This window comes from Crassostrea angulata, chromosome 3 (assembly GCF_025612915.1).
Source record: "Crassostrea angulata isolate pt1a10 chromosome 3, ASM2561291v2, whole genome shotgun sequence".
Taxonomy (NCBI): Eukaryota; Metazoa; Mollusca; class Bivalvia; order Ostreida; family Ostreidae; genus Magallana; species Magallana angulata.
The window spans coordinates 51,871,830-51,888,471 of NC_069113.1; the positions used below are offsets into that span (position 1 = coordinate 51,871,830).

The following is a 16,642-nucleotide window of genomic DNA, read 5'->3' on the forward strand; positions in this document are numbered from 1 at the left end:
ATAAAATCTTTAAAGTTCTACGAAGTTTATGTTAAGATTATGTAAATATGCAGTTTATGTCCATTAATTGTGAACAACGGAACAGGTTTGGATGACCTTGTTTTTCAAAATAGGAACGGTTTGGATACGTATCTGATACGGTGTGGATGTAATTAATATGTGAGTGTAAACAGTTCGTTTTGTTAAAAAATCAAAAGAGATCAGTCAAATACAGAATTATGTACCAACTTTAAAAAGTTTAATGTCTGTAAAATCATCTAATGATACACATATTTTTTTTTCTCTTTTAAAATTGAAACGATATAATATATAGATACAATGCACAGAACAAACCGTGATAACGTGGATATTTTTAATTATTGGTATCCTGATATGGGTTTCATGAAAATGAAAAAAGAATTCACTTTTGATACAGAGTATTTAAATTACCGAACATCATACTTATCTATTTTTTTAAATTAAAAATTGACACGTTCCCAAACAACTTTTTGGTTTTGCAACAGCAAACTGCGCTTTGGCAAATTTTTAACTATGAAATTTTTATCATTTTACTTTCATGTTAAATACTAACGCGGGTTTTGTACTTTTTCTGCGGTAACGCCACCTTCATTTCCCGCATGAGTCACCAAAACTTCTTGATATACATAGATACTGTCATACATCTTTATCGTTTTGATTTTCTGGTGAGAATCATGATTGAATAAATGTACATATAAAATGGCGATGTTTACTTAGGTCTCGTCATCACTTGAATTTTTTGGACAAACTATATCTAACAAAAGAGTAAATATATGACTTGGCAGACATCTATGGACTTTGTATTATATCACTGGGAGTGAAATAGTTGTAGAACTTTCTTTGTCTAGCGATGTTCAGGCTTGGTATTGGATGTAAACGAGGCTCACTTTCATAATATTATTACCAAGCACGTTCTCCGATCAACTTACTTCACGATTATAAATATCATTTCAGAATAACTAAAAAACACATCATATACATGTAGTCGCTTGCAATAAAAGTAGTAGATAGTTATCTGTTAAGGTGTTAATATGATGTATAACTTTTCAGGTTAAAAGTGAAAAACTTTTTTTTTTAACATTTAATTGTGTTCCTCATGTTTCAACTCATATTTTCCTTATAATTTAAAATTAAAGAAAGAATTCCTTTGAAATGTTAGTTAAAAAAAAATTGATATAACTATATTTACATTTTTCAGTGTTTTTTTTTATGTGATAACACTAAGTATCAATTTGTTCATATTCAGTCCAATAAATTCAAATGACGTTTGCTTATTCAAATTAAATATTTAAAAGTACAATTGCTATGAATTTAATTAATATAAGTAATAAGGAATCATTCTGTCGATATTGTGAGGTGTAATTTCGTTTCGAGCTTTATTGGGTTTGACCACGCCCCGACCAAAATAATCAACTCATGATATTCGATCAAAGAATGATTCCTTATTCGTTAAATAATAAATTTCTGATCAATTATATACTAAATATACCATTTTATCAGAGGAAAAAAAAACATGCTTGCCTAAAGAAATGAACTTAGTAATCCAGTTTTCATTCCCTTTGACCATGTGGAAGTATTTTGGTTTCATCACGTTTATAAAAATGTCGGACAGGAAAGAAAAATACATCGTCTGTATATTAAGTTCTTTTCACCTGACTTTAAATACATCTTTTGCATGCTGTGTAATTGAATGGCCCACTATTTTTTAAAAAGATGTATCTTCGGTTGCACACCGATAAAATGCAAACTGCTCCCTTTATGTCTAAAATATCAAAAATGCTATAACTTTAAATTATTCAAACCGTACCATTTGCACAATTTATATTTTAGCATCCAAACCGGAATAATTTATTTATCCAAACCGTACTACTTCTTTAGCAGGTGCATGAAGTTCTTGCTATTTTTATACATATTAATGTATTAAAAAGACATCGGTTTTATTTTATTTGGTTAATGTAATGTTTTAAATTAATTTTGGCTGCTTCAGATTTTTAGTATGTGTTATATTATCTACGTAATCTAGAAATAGTTCTTGGTTTTAGCGTTAAAATGACACGTTATCGATTGATTTTTCTACAAATAAGTCGTTTTTATTAACGATGAACTAAAATAACGCACACTCTTTTCAACTGCAACACCTTCAGAAAAATATGAACGACTATTACGATATTTTAATTAGTATTTACCTCGTTGTCGATAGAAAAAAGGACACAACACTTATTGTTTTTGCAATGGATACGCCATTTTCACGTTGTCCAAACATGTCACTACCGGCGCGGATACACGACAGTGGGTACGCTTTGTGAATGGAACGGTTCGCTTTTTGCACGGTACGCTTTTCTAAAAATAGCTGCACGCTTTATGAGCGGTTTGCGCGCTTTATTAATGAGGTAGGGGTGGCCTGAACGCTTGATTTTTCTCTATATAATTTCGTTTAGTTTTTACCCGATCTACTTCAGTAAGGTGGTAATTATGACATATGATAATAAATTTTTTGTTTATTTATAAGATATTTTACAAATGTATTTCAATCTATATAACATCAGAACTTCCATCCGTTCCCCTGTTTTTAATACGTTTCGTGAAACGTGTACTCAGTTACAACCGGGAAGCGGGGGTAATTCTTATTTTGATTAGTCTGTTATTATTAGTATTTAATTTTAGATAAATGTAATCATTAAGATAGATTAAAAGAACTGTTTGACTTCAATCCGATATATTTTTGTTAATTCAGCGAGCTGTCGATAATTTTACAAAGCATCTTAAGTTTTTATTTCTATACATGTACTTCAATTGAAGTCATTAAATATTTCTAATCTATTTAAAATTGCTATAAAAAATTGCCCCGACTTTATTCCGATATTTCTTAATTTTCGTTAATCGTTGTCTTGATTCTCGGCTAGTTGTTATTTTTACAAGAATCTTTCTTTTTCCTTATTAATAATTCGTATGATCATTCTTTATTGCGTACTACTGTAGTACTATTGCCGATCAATTCCATTAGTGAATAGACGATGTAAAATAACACGCAGTTAATGATAAGATAAACAATGAATTTCAGATAAGAAAGATAAGAAATCTTGAAATCAACTGTTATATAGTTTTTTGAGTAATGACACGATTTTTATTCATTTAAACATTGATTCTATGATTTTCTGCACTTGTTCGTGTACACAGATCATACCTACATCTAACCCGTCATCGCTTCTCTTATCTGAACTAAGATCGCGTGTATAGTCAAAATATGACTATTAGTTTTTGTTTTTCCGTAAAACTATACATGTACATGTAACATATTTCTTACGATATGTACGCAACTGGATATACACAAGTCAACAGCATTTAATGGCGATATATATCATTCTGTTGAACAAGTGTCCGTATGCATGCGATTTAGCTGACAATTTACAGATGCTGACTAACCTGTTTATATTTTATTTACCTTTTTACACACAGACTTGTAGTAAACAGGTCACGGAAAATACCCGGTAATCAACAAATGAATGTTTAAAGTGATAAATATATTATGAATTTATCTAGTAACAAAAATAATACGACAGCGAGGGAAAAAAAGACTCTGATCGCCTATGATCTCTGAGTTTGTAATAATGAAGTCGGAAGGAAATTATTGTTGTATAATTTCAAATAGGAACGCTTTTTTTAATAGGAATTTAAGAAAACATAAAACAAAAATGGTTGTAATGAGTCACCAAACAGGTGTCCGTTGAAAGCTGTAAATACCGGCATCTCGTGTGCACCTATTTAAGGGTCCAAATATACAGAGTTAGTTGTAGAGTACAATAACTGCCGAAAAACAAAATAAGACAATAACACCTGTTGTGTATAGAACCCAAGATGAAAGACGCTGTTGTTTCTGATCAGCTTCTGTACACATATATCGCACGAGTGCTTTTGTTCATGTGAAATCACGTTGCCATTACCAGCTCTGCGGGAAATAAAGTTGAAAGTTATTTTATGAAATGTGTGTACTTTTTTTCGTTCAATGCTTGCATTTAATTTACTATGATTTTGTACACGTATTTATCTATGATATATCATATGAGAGTGATTTTTTGTTTATTTATTGCTACATAAATAGCTGAAGTACAAATCCCTCTAGTCACCGGTAATATGTGGTTGTCATTTACTACAGCACATCCACATATATTTAAAAACATGATCTGAAATGTTTTCTTTTCTCATTTTTAATTGGTTTAAAGTTTAGCTGTAGATTAATTAACAAATCAAAAGGTCCGCGTAACTTAAGTCGGCATTTTTTTTTATTTGAAAAGGATATAAAATTATATATTATAATATATCAACCCTTGTTTAGCCATAATGTATTTATTTCTAAACATACACTATTTTTTTTAACGTCTCAGGTAACTCTCTCTCTCTCTCTCTCTCTCTCTCTCTCTCTCTCTCTCTAGCTCTCTCTCTCCTGAGAATCACTTGAATTATGTAAGGCCCAGTATGTACCCAATGTTTCAAACATTTCACAAAAATAATCAAAATAGTATAACCACTAATTTTGTGAACATTGATAGTTTACAATGTTTAAGTAATCGGCGATGCAAGTTTTGAGATTATTACGGTCTTAGAAAAGAAATTAAATTAAAATATTTTGTAACTGTTTTAAAAAGAATTACAGTTTTAAATCTGAGTGTGTGTTTTCTAATCCAGTATAAAAAAAAATCTAGCAAAATATTTAACTTAACTGGTCAGCGATAATTTCTGTCCGTATTCATCAAAAAACATTAGGTCAATAAGCCGTATATGGAAGTTGCACGCTTATTGCACGATACGTTACGCTTTTTTGTACGTCTGGAGGCGGGTCTTGCATAATTTATCTTGCACGCTTTTTGCACGGTACTGGCGTGCGACCAGTTCTCGCCGAGTACCATTTCTCGCCAGTACATTGTGATATCATTTTATCAACACATAAAATTATAGACGAAAAATGACGTCACAATGTACTGGCGAGAAATGGTACTCGACGAGAAATGGTCGCACGCCAGTACGGTTCCTTTTGTGAACGGTACGGTTCGATTTGTGAACGTTACGGTTCGCTTTGTGAACGGTACGTTTCGTTTTGTGAACGGTACGGTACGCTTTGTGAACGATACGTTTCGTTTTGTGAACGGTTCGTTTCTTGCACGAAACGGTACGGTTTGTTTTAGAGGTGTATTAGCACGTTTCAGGGTCTGTATATATAGTCAATCTAAATTTCATTTCAATTTTGAAAGAATATTTTTTATTTAAAAAATTAAAACTCTTACTGAATTTTCTGGACATGTTTGATTAGATACTATCATCACGCATTGTCAACAAAAATTTAATACACCAGAGTGACTTTTTTGCAAAAAGTGTTTTTCTTCAATTCCTAAATTAAATACACCATAAAGAAAAAAGAACAAACAATATTTTAATGAGATGATACTTTAGCATATTGTTAGATAAGATAAATATGATAATAGGTGTTTGGTAAAACAGAAAAAAATATATCATTGTAGCTTAAACTTCCCTGTCAGGTTAGTATGTAATTTTTTGATCCGCCACAATAGGTATCTCGATCCCGATCAAAATATACAGAGACAGCCAAGCGTCTGGTTGAACGAGACGAAGATGTTTACAGGCAAAGCAGCACTAATTACAGGAGCAGCCCAGGGGCTTGGGAAATCATTCGCTGCGGTATTATTACAGAAAGGGTGCAAGGTATGTTAACAATTATGTGTGCTCATAGTTAATTTCATATGACAGCAATTTTTAGTATTACTGAAAAAAGAGGTTAAAGTCCACATTCGAATACATGAGATACCTCGGTATTTAGGTCAGGCATAGCTGCAGGTCTGTAGCTCCCGGTCTGGACGACCTGGGAGCTACAGGGCCACCCATTGAAATCAAAGTACTGAAGTACTGAAAGCCGGGCTCTTTTGGTGTGTCTTTATATATATTGTGTAGTAAAGACTGAAAATCTCAATCTCTCTCTCTCTCTCTCATGCTTTTAATGGAGGCAAAGCGTCAAAGAGTGACCAAATTTTGTTAGCGGCTATAAACAAAAATATGCCTGTCTAGAAGAAAAAAATTCAACAGTTCCTGACTTGAATTTTGCAAGAAGCGTTATATATTCAAAGGTTATATATTCAATCCCCAATTCTTCAACGCGCAGCAAAGTAGTTCATGGAAATTCATGCACATAGTATGTGTCCAAAATGCATAGTCTTGTTTTTAAAACACGTTATTGAAAAGAAAACTAAAAAATAGACAATTCTCTCGAAATAAATAAAAAGAAACAAAATAACAACATTTTTGACAAAACGTGGCTCTTTGTGTATAAACTATTTGGTATAGCGAAAGCTTTTACTTTGACGCTGTTTGGTTTTTTGCTTACTTTTGAAGTTGTGCTATTTATAGTAACATTGGCGATTTGCCTGCCTACAGCGAGGACTCTGCTTTCAGCAGAGCCCGGCTAAAAATTGTATATTTATTGCGCAGAAAAATTAAACGTGCGCTAGTTTTGGACTGATTTACCTGATTTATACGCAAATTCTGGGAAAACAATTAGTACCATTAAATTCTTCATGCAATTTGCCGCTTTATTTGCCTCAGACTTTCTCCGAAACACGCTACCGACCAATCGCAACTTCTCGGGCCTTTCCGGCAAGCTCGGAAAAACACCTCGAATGTATTAACATCACCGGATGTTAGAATTTTATACAAAATGGAGTCGCTTCCCGTTAAATTCAGTATCGGATAAACAGGTTTATCCGTTGATGTAAAGAAGAAATCAACACTCCTGTTAGAGTTCGAATTACGGGCTTTTATTATCACCAGTTATATAAATAGATTAATTTGACCCTGTAAAAACAATATAACAAGTATGAATATACGGCTTAAAACACATGAACTTCAAGTAATTACGTATTGATGTACAATCAATATATTGAAGTAATTTAACTTTATAAAGGGAGATAACTCAAATAAGTAAACTACAATTTACATAGTATATCTCCTTTATATCAATTTACATGCATTTGCATTTCAGTTATAAAACCATTGATATAATTATGTCATGCATATAATACATTAATCTGATAGTCTAAGCATATGAACATACACATACCATTCTATGGGAATAGGCCCCATATACAAGTTGAACCAAGTTCAATATGACTCAATGGTTGCAAGGTATATGTGCATTCTGTAATTAGTTATATGTCAAGGGGTAGCTGATATATTTTATATTCTGGGCTACATTTGGGAACAATTAAGAAGAACTCCAAGGCCTTTTGTGGAAACGACGCTTTAGATATTTATTGTCGTATTTGTGAATCAAGTAAATCTTTCCACATGAACATCTAGGTGATCTATAATCATATACAATTATAATATTACTAAAACACTCTCTTTCTCTACATTCACTCATTAAATTTATCTTTAGTTAAATAATATTTAAATTACATATATTTGATTAAAATGACTCACCAAGTATAACAGGAAAATGAACTAATATATAGTCGGGTTGAAAAACTATGAAGTTTAAAATTTCAACCGTCTGTCTTGGATGGCGTCGTGATTCTGAATTCAAGTTCGTGCTCAAAGTTAGATTAAGCAAACGGACATGCGCACTCACTCACTCAAACCCGAAAAACCAGTCTAACACACCCATTCATTCACTGATCCACCCGCCAATCGTAACCACGTGACCTCTCGTACTACTATCATACTATGAATGAATGAAGCGGTGTGAACGTAAACAAATGAACAATGGGAAATGAAAACAACATGAACGCAAATATGATTACTAATTAACTAAAATAATTAATCCTGTGACATATACAACTATTACACTATCATAAAAGTAGTTTTAATTAAAACACATCTAGGGAGACTTCAGTTGTTAGAACTATTTTAACTTTAACTTATTATTCCAAAAGTCTCTCTCTCACTATACATTCAATCAGAGAAAGTGCAAAAGAATTATAAATATGATTAAATACTGATTTGACATTTAGTAGAAATATTATAAATGATATTAATATTAGTAATATTAGATTAACTTACCAAGAAGAGATGTAATTTGTCAAAAACGTCTGTACACCTTTATTACAGTCCGCTCTCTTAAAACTCTTGACAAAGATTAAACTAAAACCCAAAGAACTTTTGGAGGGAAATCGACCAACCAATAGACAAACAAGAAACAAACTAAAACACCAATGAGATTAAAAGACACAACTTAACTTTGACCAAAATAAAATTACTGCCCTAAAGGCAACTCTGGACCTTTCTACAAATTAAGTTGTCATGAATGAATGCACACTATTGTATTTTAAGATCAATAAAATAATTATAGAATCCAATATATATGCATTCAAAAAATCATGAAAATATCAAAATGAAATGATGCATATGCAATATACATGTACTTGTAATTAAATCATAAAATATGAGACTGCTACACAGTGTTGTATGTTGCTTCTGTGTTATATTTTAGGGTATATCATTTACTTTAATGAAGTCTAGCTTACATCTCAACAGATCGTAAAATGGGTTGTATTTATATATCAAGTTTTATAAAAAGGGGGGTTGTCATGAACGCCTAGGTAATACATTCGAGGTGTTTTTCCGAGCTTGCCGGAAAGGCCCGAGAAGTTGCGATTGGCTACCGACCTCGGAAAATCAAGTATGTTGAATTTACATCGAGATCGAGACTCGCCATTTTTACATGTAAACAAAGTGCACCACATGAATTTACAGGACTGTAGCTGCAGGTCTGTAGCTCCCGGTCTGAAAAAATTCGGATGGACGACCTGGGAGCTACAGGGTTACCCACTGAAAAAATTGTATATTTATTGCGCAGAAAAACGTGCGCTAGTTTTGGACTGATTTACCTTATTTATACGCAAATTCTGTGAAAACAATCAGTACCATTAAATTGCATGAAGAATTTAATGGTACTCATTGTTTTCCCAGAAACAATTTTTTTTCAGTGGGTGACCTGTAGCTCCCAGGTCGTCCATCAGGCTAAAAAGAGGGCAGAGGGTTTTGAGATAAAGTTTATCATATGTATCAGTAACTTTTTAAATTGCATTTTAATATAAGCAAAATAATGAACTTTTATTCAGAATAATGCATCAACAAAAACATAATTATGTTCAGATCAAATCATTCAATAATATTTTAGACTGAGAAGAATGTGTGAGCACAGGCATCTTATTAAAAAAAAACACCTTGTACTATGATAATAAAAAAAATCATTTACAATAGTAATATTTTTGTACACAGATTTTTTCCATGAAGAGATAAGTTTAAAGCGTCAGTTGCCTGTCTATGTGAGGTGTAATTTTCATATCAATACTTCAAAACTAAAAAAAGATTTTCCTATGGAAATGCTACTACGGAGGATCAAATTGATCGATATACAAAAATGGTTTGCATTCATGGCTACAAGAATTTTCCAAAGGGTGGGGGTACAAGTTAATCCATACGGATGCAAAAGGCCTAATTTAGGTAACTTAATTTGATAGACCGGATCCCTAAATAGATATCCGCGTGATTGCTGTACGATAAATTCCGAGGTAAAGAGGTTTTTCAACTTTTTGTATATGTCTTTATTGTATAATGTTTAGGTATGTGCTGTCGATATTAATGAAGAAAAGTTACAAAGCACGGTCAAAGAGTTTAACACTGTTTACGGAGAAGGGAGCGTGATCGGGAACAAGTGCGATGTTACTAATGCACGTGAGCTAAAAGGTGCGAGAAGACTGTTGAATTTTTGGTAAAATATATTTTTCGTGATATTTTGACATTTTCCGTTTGTAATTTTAATAAATTTTATTGACTTTTCAGAATCTTTCAAACAAGCCAAGGATACTTTCCGACATATAGACATTGTTGTGAACAATGCAGGTGTCGTAGATGAGCAGAATTGGGAGAAATGCCTCGACATAAATCTGGTAAGTCTGTAGTGTCACCCAGATTTTATATAGTAAGTCTACCAAGTTACGGCAATTCCGACTTGCCGGTACAAAACATGAAAGTCTGCATATTGTATTTTAAACGAATCTCTATTTACCAAAATAAATTACATGTAATTAAGTCTGGGAAACTGTGATCTTGAATCAAAGAATCGAGACACTTCGGTACCAAGTTGTCTATAGGGTTTAATCGTAAGCAAAATTCAAGACATGTAAACCTGTAAGTCTAACAATGTTAATCGTACTGGTTTGTGAGTCTGAATTATGAATGTGTTCTAGTGTAACCTATTACTCAGGCATTATGAATACTTAAATGAATACTTAAAACTTTCATTTTACAGTACTGTTCCTATATCTTGTCCCCTCGTATGATACACATTTTGCAGCCCGATTTTTTGAAAGTGTTTAGGTTGGTAATAACCTTTCAACTTTCTAAGCTTTCAATCAGTACTTTAGTTTCTGCAATTGTATCTTTGTGTCAAGAAATAGCACATCTGACCTGTTACAAAGACTATACAGATGGGAAACGCGTAGTATAGTGACAGGTAAGTCAGGTTACACGCAAACAGTTCGGAGTAACAAAGGTTACACAATCAAAATACGATTGCATTTTCATATTTGCTTGTTTAAAAGTCAGGATTTTTATTCACGATTACCCTCTGTACCTGTCCATCGTACATGAGCTTTTACATTCTTCTCTTTGGTCGTAATAATACCGTGTCTTTTACTACACAGACTGCCGTTATACGCGGGACTCTTCTTGCTCTGGATTACATGAGGAAGGACCGGGGAGGGAATGGCGGGACCATCGTCAACGTGTCCTCGATGGCAGGTAATCACGGGGCCGTCTTACAACACGCAATATACATATGTAGCAAAACCACACCGTGTTTTTATTTATCACGCGTGTATGATATATGTAATCTACCAAAACATAATAAATTTATTGTAATAATTTCAATATGAAATCATTTTCTACAAGCAGAAACAATAATATCTTGTCATGTTTTATCAACATGTAAAATAGCAATACCACCTTATATCTGATCAAATAAAAAAGTGAAATACACGATCAAAGTAGTATAAATCACACTACAGCAATGAGAATGTTAATTTTAATTCACAACTAAGTCATACAATAAAATACTCTGTATAATATTGTTGATGAATTATACACGGGTACTCACTGCGTTCATTATTCTGTACACGGACTGCCTCTCACTGGTAATTGGCACGTGTCCGTTATCTTTCTACCTCGTATTTTTTATACATAAGTTCTCCTGTACCAGGGTATTAAGTTTATGTATACATAAACTATCTTGTACAAGGGTACCAGCTGAGTTTATGTATACACGAGCTGTCTTGTACACATCCTATACAAAGGAACTTATATGGTCTTTCTGGGTGCATGTATATATGTATCCCCGAGTACCCAAACTCCGTCACCATAAGCAGAAAACCTCCTGCGTTTCTCTGCAAATTATCTTTGTAGTTTTTATCATTTGCAATCACTAAATATAATCTGAAATAGTATAATTTATAAAATTATTAACAAAAATATTCTTATTTTTATTCAAATAACCCTCTGAATACGACGTTTATCACACGTGCTTATTATATTTTATGAACCTAACTCCGTCACCCACATGCTCTATGATATGGCAGGGAATGAAGATACATTAACAATTTAGTTAAAACTCCATTTGTATCTAGGTCAAGTTGTAATAAGTAAAAATGGTGCATACAATTTTAATTGTATTTAATTTCATTGAAATGAAATGATCGCCAGAATAAAAAATGGGTCCTTGTAACAACAATCACAACGGCCTTTCAGAATGTATGGATGCCGTTTGATTTATGTCCTTACATATTTCAAATATTTTTTACCATTAATTAATATATTACTTATTATGTTTTTTATTTATTACATTTTTAGAAATGTAGCGTATTCTAAATAGCGATATACCGGATATATCTATACCCTGTATAAGGCAAAAGTATCGGCATGAGCGATTTGACGTTATCATCAAGAGTAGTGCATGAAGGCTATTGCGGACTGAAAAAAATGTATTAATTACCTTAATCAAAAATGTATCACATGTGAAATGTTTCATCTTGACCTCTCTAAAAATGGCTGACCACCGTAAATGATCGAATATGCCCGCATGTCAGAAATATCGATATTTTAGTGCACCCGTGAAAAAGTTTTAGCTGATTTCACACAATTAATGGTGCATAAAATGAACAAGGTTTAATTTTGTGATTTTTTGACACATTCTTAAATTTAACCGTTGCAAATTGTTGACATTTGATTAAAGATTTTTGACATGTAAAAAATGACGTCATAATCGTACTTGATTTCAAACGGCGAGGAGTTTCCCGAAAGTGACGGAGTTAGGGTAGTGACGGAGTTAGGGGGCTATGCGATACATGACTTGTCTTTCGCAAGTGTTGCGTATATAGAGGAACTTAAATTGTATGTAGGCAGGGGATCTCTTGTACACTTTTATCTCCCGTGCGTGCTTGTATACAACAACTGTGTTTTATACAGGTATATACCCCGTGGAGTTTGCACCGGCGTACGCCGCTAGTAAACATGGAGTCATTGGATACACCCGAAGCTGGGCGGTTAGTGACGTCATCAATTTTCTGTTGCATTATATAGGTTTATACAATATAGTCGTATTGTGTATATCAGAGTGTAAAGTTACGCCTTTTTTATACCCCCGATCCGAAGGATAGAGGGGGTATACTTTTTACCCTTGTGTGTCTGTCCGTCTGTTTGTCTGTCCGTCCGTAACAAAAATTTCTGTTGCATTTCTATCAGCAACTACTTATCGTAGATGCTTGAAATTTTAATATTTGTTTAGACATGCCATATCGTAGGATATATTTTTGTACAAATCGGCCGTCAACTTCCTGTTAAATGACGTTTTTGTTTATTTTTAGCCTAGTTTTTTAAACAAATTTTCGTCAAAGATATGTCAGCAACTATAAATTGCAGATGCTTGAAATTTTAACACACTATTTGTTTAGGCATGCCATATCGTGGGATATATTTTTGTACCAATTGGATGCCAATTTCCTGCTAAAAGTCGACTTTGCTTATTTTGCGTATTCACATCAGAACGGGGGTATCACTAGTGAGCATTAGCTCACAGGTATCTTGTTTTTCTTACAATCAGTTTCACCCAGAGGTACAGAGTAATGGAGTTCGCCTCGTCTGCCTATGTCCCGCATACACAGACACCGACATCATCAAATCCCTCCCGAAATCTTCTGTAGACATAGAGTTGTATCAGAAATCTCTGCAGACATTGGGTGTCATGAAGTAAATATATTTACATGTACCTCTTTTATGCATGTAAGACTCCAAACTCCGATGGTTGCGCCGAAGTCCGATATGTTACCGATACGGACGCCAAAGACCAATGGAGGCGGAATAAAAACGTCATAGGTAACGTCGAATCAAAATCAACACGTCTGAAGCGACAGACTGTCCGGACGATCGTCGCTTAAGACAAAGTGGGTAGGGGGGAGGGAGACCAACGACCGTAGTCCGGATCAGTTTTTGTCCGTTTTAAGCGAGGTACAAAAAATCTGAAAATAAGAGGCAGAACATTAGTCATAATTGTAAGGGAAAGTGTTAACATGTACCGTTAGATGAATGCGAAAACGAAAAAATGCATATCGTGTTTAAGAAAAAAACCTGCTGCAATTTTAAAATGTGCCTTCTAAGATACGTGTAGAGAATTTGGGGTAGGGGCTGTTTGATCAAAATAGTTATGACCATAAGCTGAGTTTTTAACTTTCTGTTCTAAATGCAGTTTGATTATTTTATTCAAATATAGTCAATTTATAAATTATTGACGCATACAGACTGACTTAAACATAAACATCATTTATGCTTTTGAGTCTAATTAGAACCATCGTACTTTGGCGTGTCGCACCATCGTACTTTGGCGTGTTCCACCATCGTACTTTGGCGTGTCACACCATCGTACTTTGGCATGTCACACCATCGTACTTTGGCGTTTCCCACCATCATACATGTACTTTGGTGTGTCCTACCATCGTACTTTGGCGTGTCACACCATCGGAGTTTGGCGCAGACCACCGGACTTTGGAGTCTCAACGCATTTTGGATTCCTACATATTAACGAGAGAATTTTTAATTTTTTGTTCATTTTAATAACATTGCTGTTACATTTGCCTCTCAATTTTCTAGGATGGAACGAGTAATGGAGGCCTTTGTCAAGCTTTTAGAAGACACAGACAATATCGGGAGTGTACTTTCTGTAAACAAGTTTGGCATTAAGTACTGGAAAATGCCAGACGCAAAATTGTAGCAATATAGACTGATAAATTTATAAGATTTAATGTGATACTTGTTATTATGTTGCAGAATAGATAATATGATATACTATATATTCAGACGGACCCATTAAAACAACTCCATTACAAATTCACATCATTATAAATTGATTTAATGAAATAACTTATTAATGTTTGCTGCGATCAAAATTCATACAACAGTTTTAAAAAAAATACACAAACTGGAACTGGATAATCGAGAAATTGTCCAGGTTTTTCGTTTTCCTTTATATTATAAAACTGCAATAGGCTTGATGAGGTACAGGATATATATCCCGGTATTGACGTGTGTTGGTATCAACGTCCATACCATGACGAATGCCGCTGTCAAATCATCTCATTCACCGATTTTGTAAAATAAATTTTCATTAATGTTTGTTTAATCGTTGTCTTAAAGGATGACTGCACTTAGCGCCGGGTTTGGGTCCTTTTCGGTCGCTTCTGTTGCGTTTATTTCTTAACCTAATATCACTTTTGTTAATTTTTTTAAAGAGTCTAGTCAATTTCCAACATGAATTAAGATTTTAGACTGTGATATATAAGCTCATTCTATGTTTTTCTCTTTACAACTTTCGAAAAAAAGAGAATTTTCGCTTATCTGCTCTTGATCAAACATACGATTGATATTAATATGCACGAGAGGTGGAGCTTACATCATCAGAATGGTACTAAAATTAAAATAGTACAAGCTTATCTTTTAAAAAGATGGTGAGCTAGCGCTGTAGCAATCATAAAACAGAGGAGCAGATTTCTAAAACATTGGTTTAAATCTCCGAATCGATTAACTTAATTAACAATAGGAAGGCACAGTGGTGTATTGGAATTGTGCTCTCGAGCGCTAGCAACTACGTTAGTCCTTTTCTCTGGAAAACGCATGCTCGACTCCATAGTAGGGGATTTTGGGAATACTGTATTACCACATCGATAAACTGTACCATTTTAATTTCGTTTTATCATCTTCACGTGAAGTTTTGTGTTTTATCGTTAATGTCAAACAGTAACAGTAGCTTCGGTCTTATGCTATGTAGAGGAAGGTGACATTTAAATAAAAAGAATTAAACTGTCTTTGATAACTAATTGCTGTTCTAAAGACGGTAAGCTTTTTTTAAAAAGGTAAACTTGTATTCAACATGCATCCTTGGTTACAACAGTGAAAGCGAAGGTGAGAAGAAGCAGTTTTTTCTCATTTAAATCATGGGCGCATGCTTGTCTATATTAATCTCCCTTTGACATAACTTTGATGGTGCAAATGATGACCCCTGCCTATGAAAACAAATTCGTACTCGGTAACAACATTCTTTTATTTAACGCAATTACGTAAAGTTACAGATTCTATTTTGACCATTTCTGCAATTGAAAGAAAAATTCTTCTTTTAAAAGTTTATTTTCTCGCAAATATCGCATATCCTTAAGTGCAGTCATCCTTTATGTTAAAATTATGTTTTATGTGAATTATTATTTTAAAAATGAGTGATGTATATTTATACTGATTTGATAAAATAAAGAAAATATTACAAAGGTGTTTTGGAGAGTTCTCTGCAAAATATTAGACATTATATGAATTAGAAAGAGTTGCGATTCACAAATTCTGTCTCCAACAGCCAAAAAGCCACCCCTACTAAAATGCAAGTTCACGGCTTGGCCTACCTCCGATTCGGAAACTTCGTACTCGAGACGTTTGTCGCATTCGTTATCAGAATTAACGTCGTCATACAATTTATTTATGCTCAGAAAATTTTTCTCGTCATAGATACTATTGTTTTGAGGGGAATATACATTTTCAAAGTACGTTCCTGATAGATCAGACACACTTTAGGAGGTATTTGCAGTGATACCGCCGTACTGAATTTCCGGATATACCTTGCTCTGGCGGGGTCGTTGTTTGCTTATCAGTTTCCAAAACAATCGAGTGTCGCAGACGGCTGCATTATCTGTGTCGGTATAAGTTTTCTTGATAGACTGCTCCAATGATAGTGACTGGCATTTTAGAAAACGCCTTTTCGCGCGCTTATATAGTTAAAGTACGATGTGTGATGCATCCCGCGGGGTCTCCCTTCCCTTAAACCCCTGTCACACCGGAGCTGCGTCCTCACGGCGATCCCACTGCGTCCTTAAATAATGTAAAACGCCAAGGTAAACGCAGTAGAGTCTCCTACAGCGCCATAAGAACGCAACGGCATCTTCGTCCGTCGCGATGGGATCGCCTTGAACATTGAAGAACGCCATGCGACGGCGCCCACTTTGAACATGCACAAATTACGCGCCGTGGCTCG

General features: G+C 34.0%; 1 protein-coding gene across 1 annotated transcript; it reads left to right on the forward strand.

The window, feature by feature from the left end:
* The first annotated feature begins 5,588 nt into the window (after nucleotides 1-5,588).
* Nucleotides 5,589-14,375, forward strand: LOC128177090 (15-hydroxyprostaglandin dehydrogenase [NAD(+)]-like). Its single transcript, XM_052843627.1, has 7 exons — nucleotides 5,589-5,733; nucleotides 9,648-9,771; nucleotides 9,868-9,974; nucleotides 10,731-10,827; nucleotides 12,547-12,623; nucleotides 13,181-13,326; nucleotides 14,224-14,375. The coding sequence occupies exons 1-7, from the start codon at nucleotides 5,644-5,646 to the stop codon at nucleotides 14,342-14,344; spliced, it is 762 nt and encodes a 253-aa protein (XP_052699587.1). The 5' UTR covers nucleotides 5,589-5,643; the 3' UTR covers nucleotides 14,345-14,375.
* The last annotated feature ends 2,267 nt before the right edge of the window (nucleotides 14,376-16,642 follow it).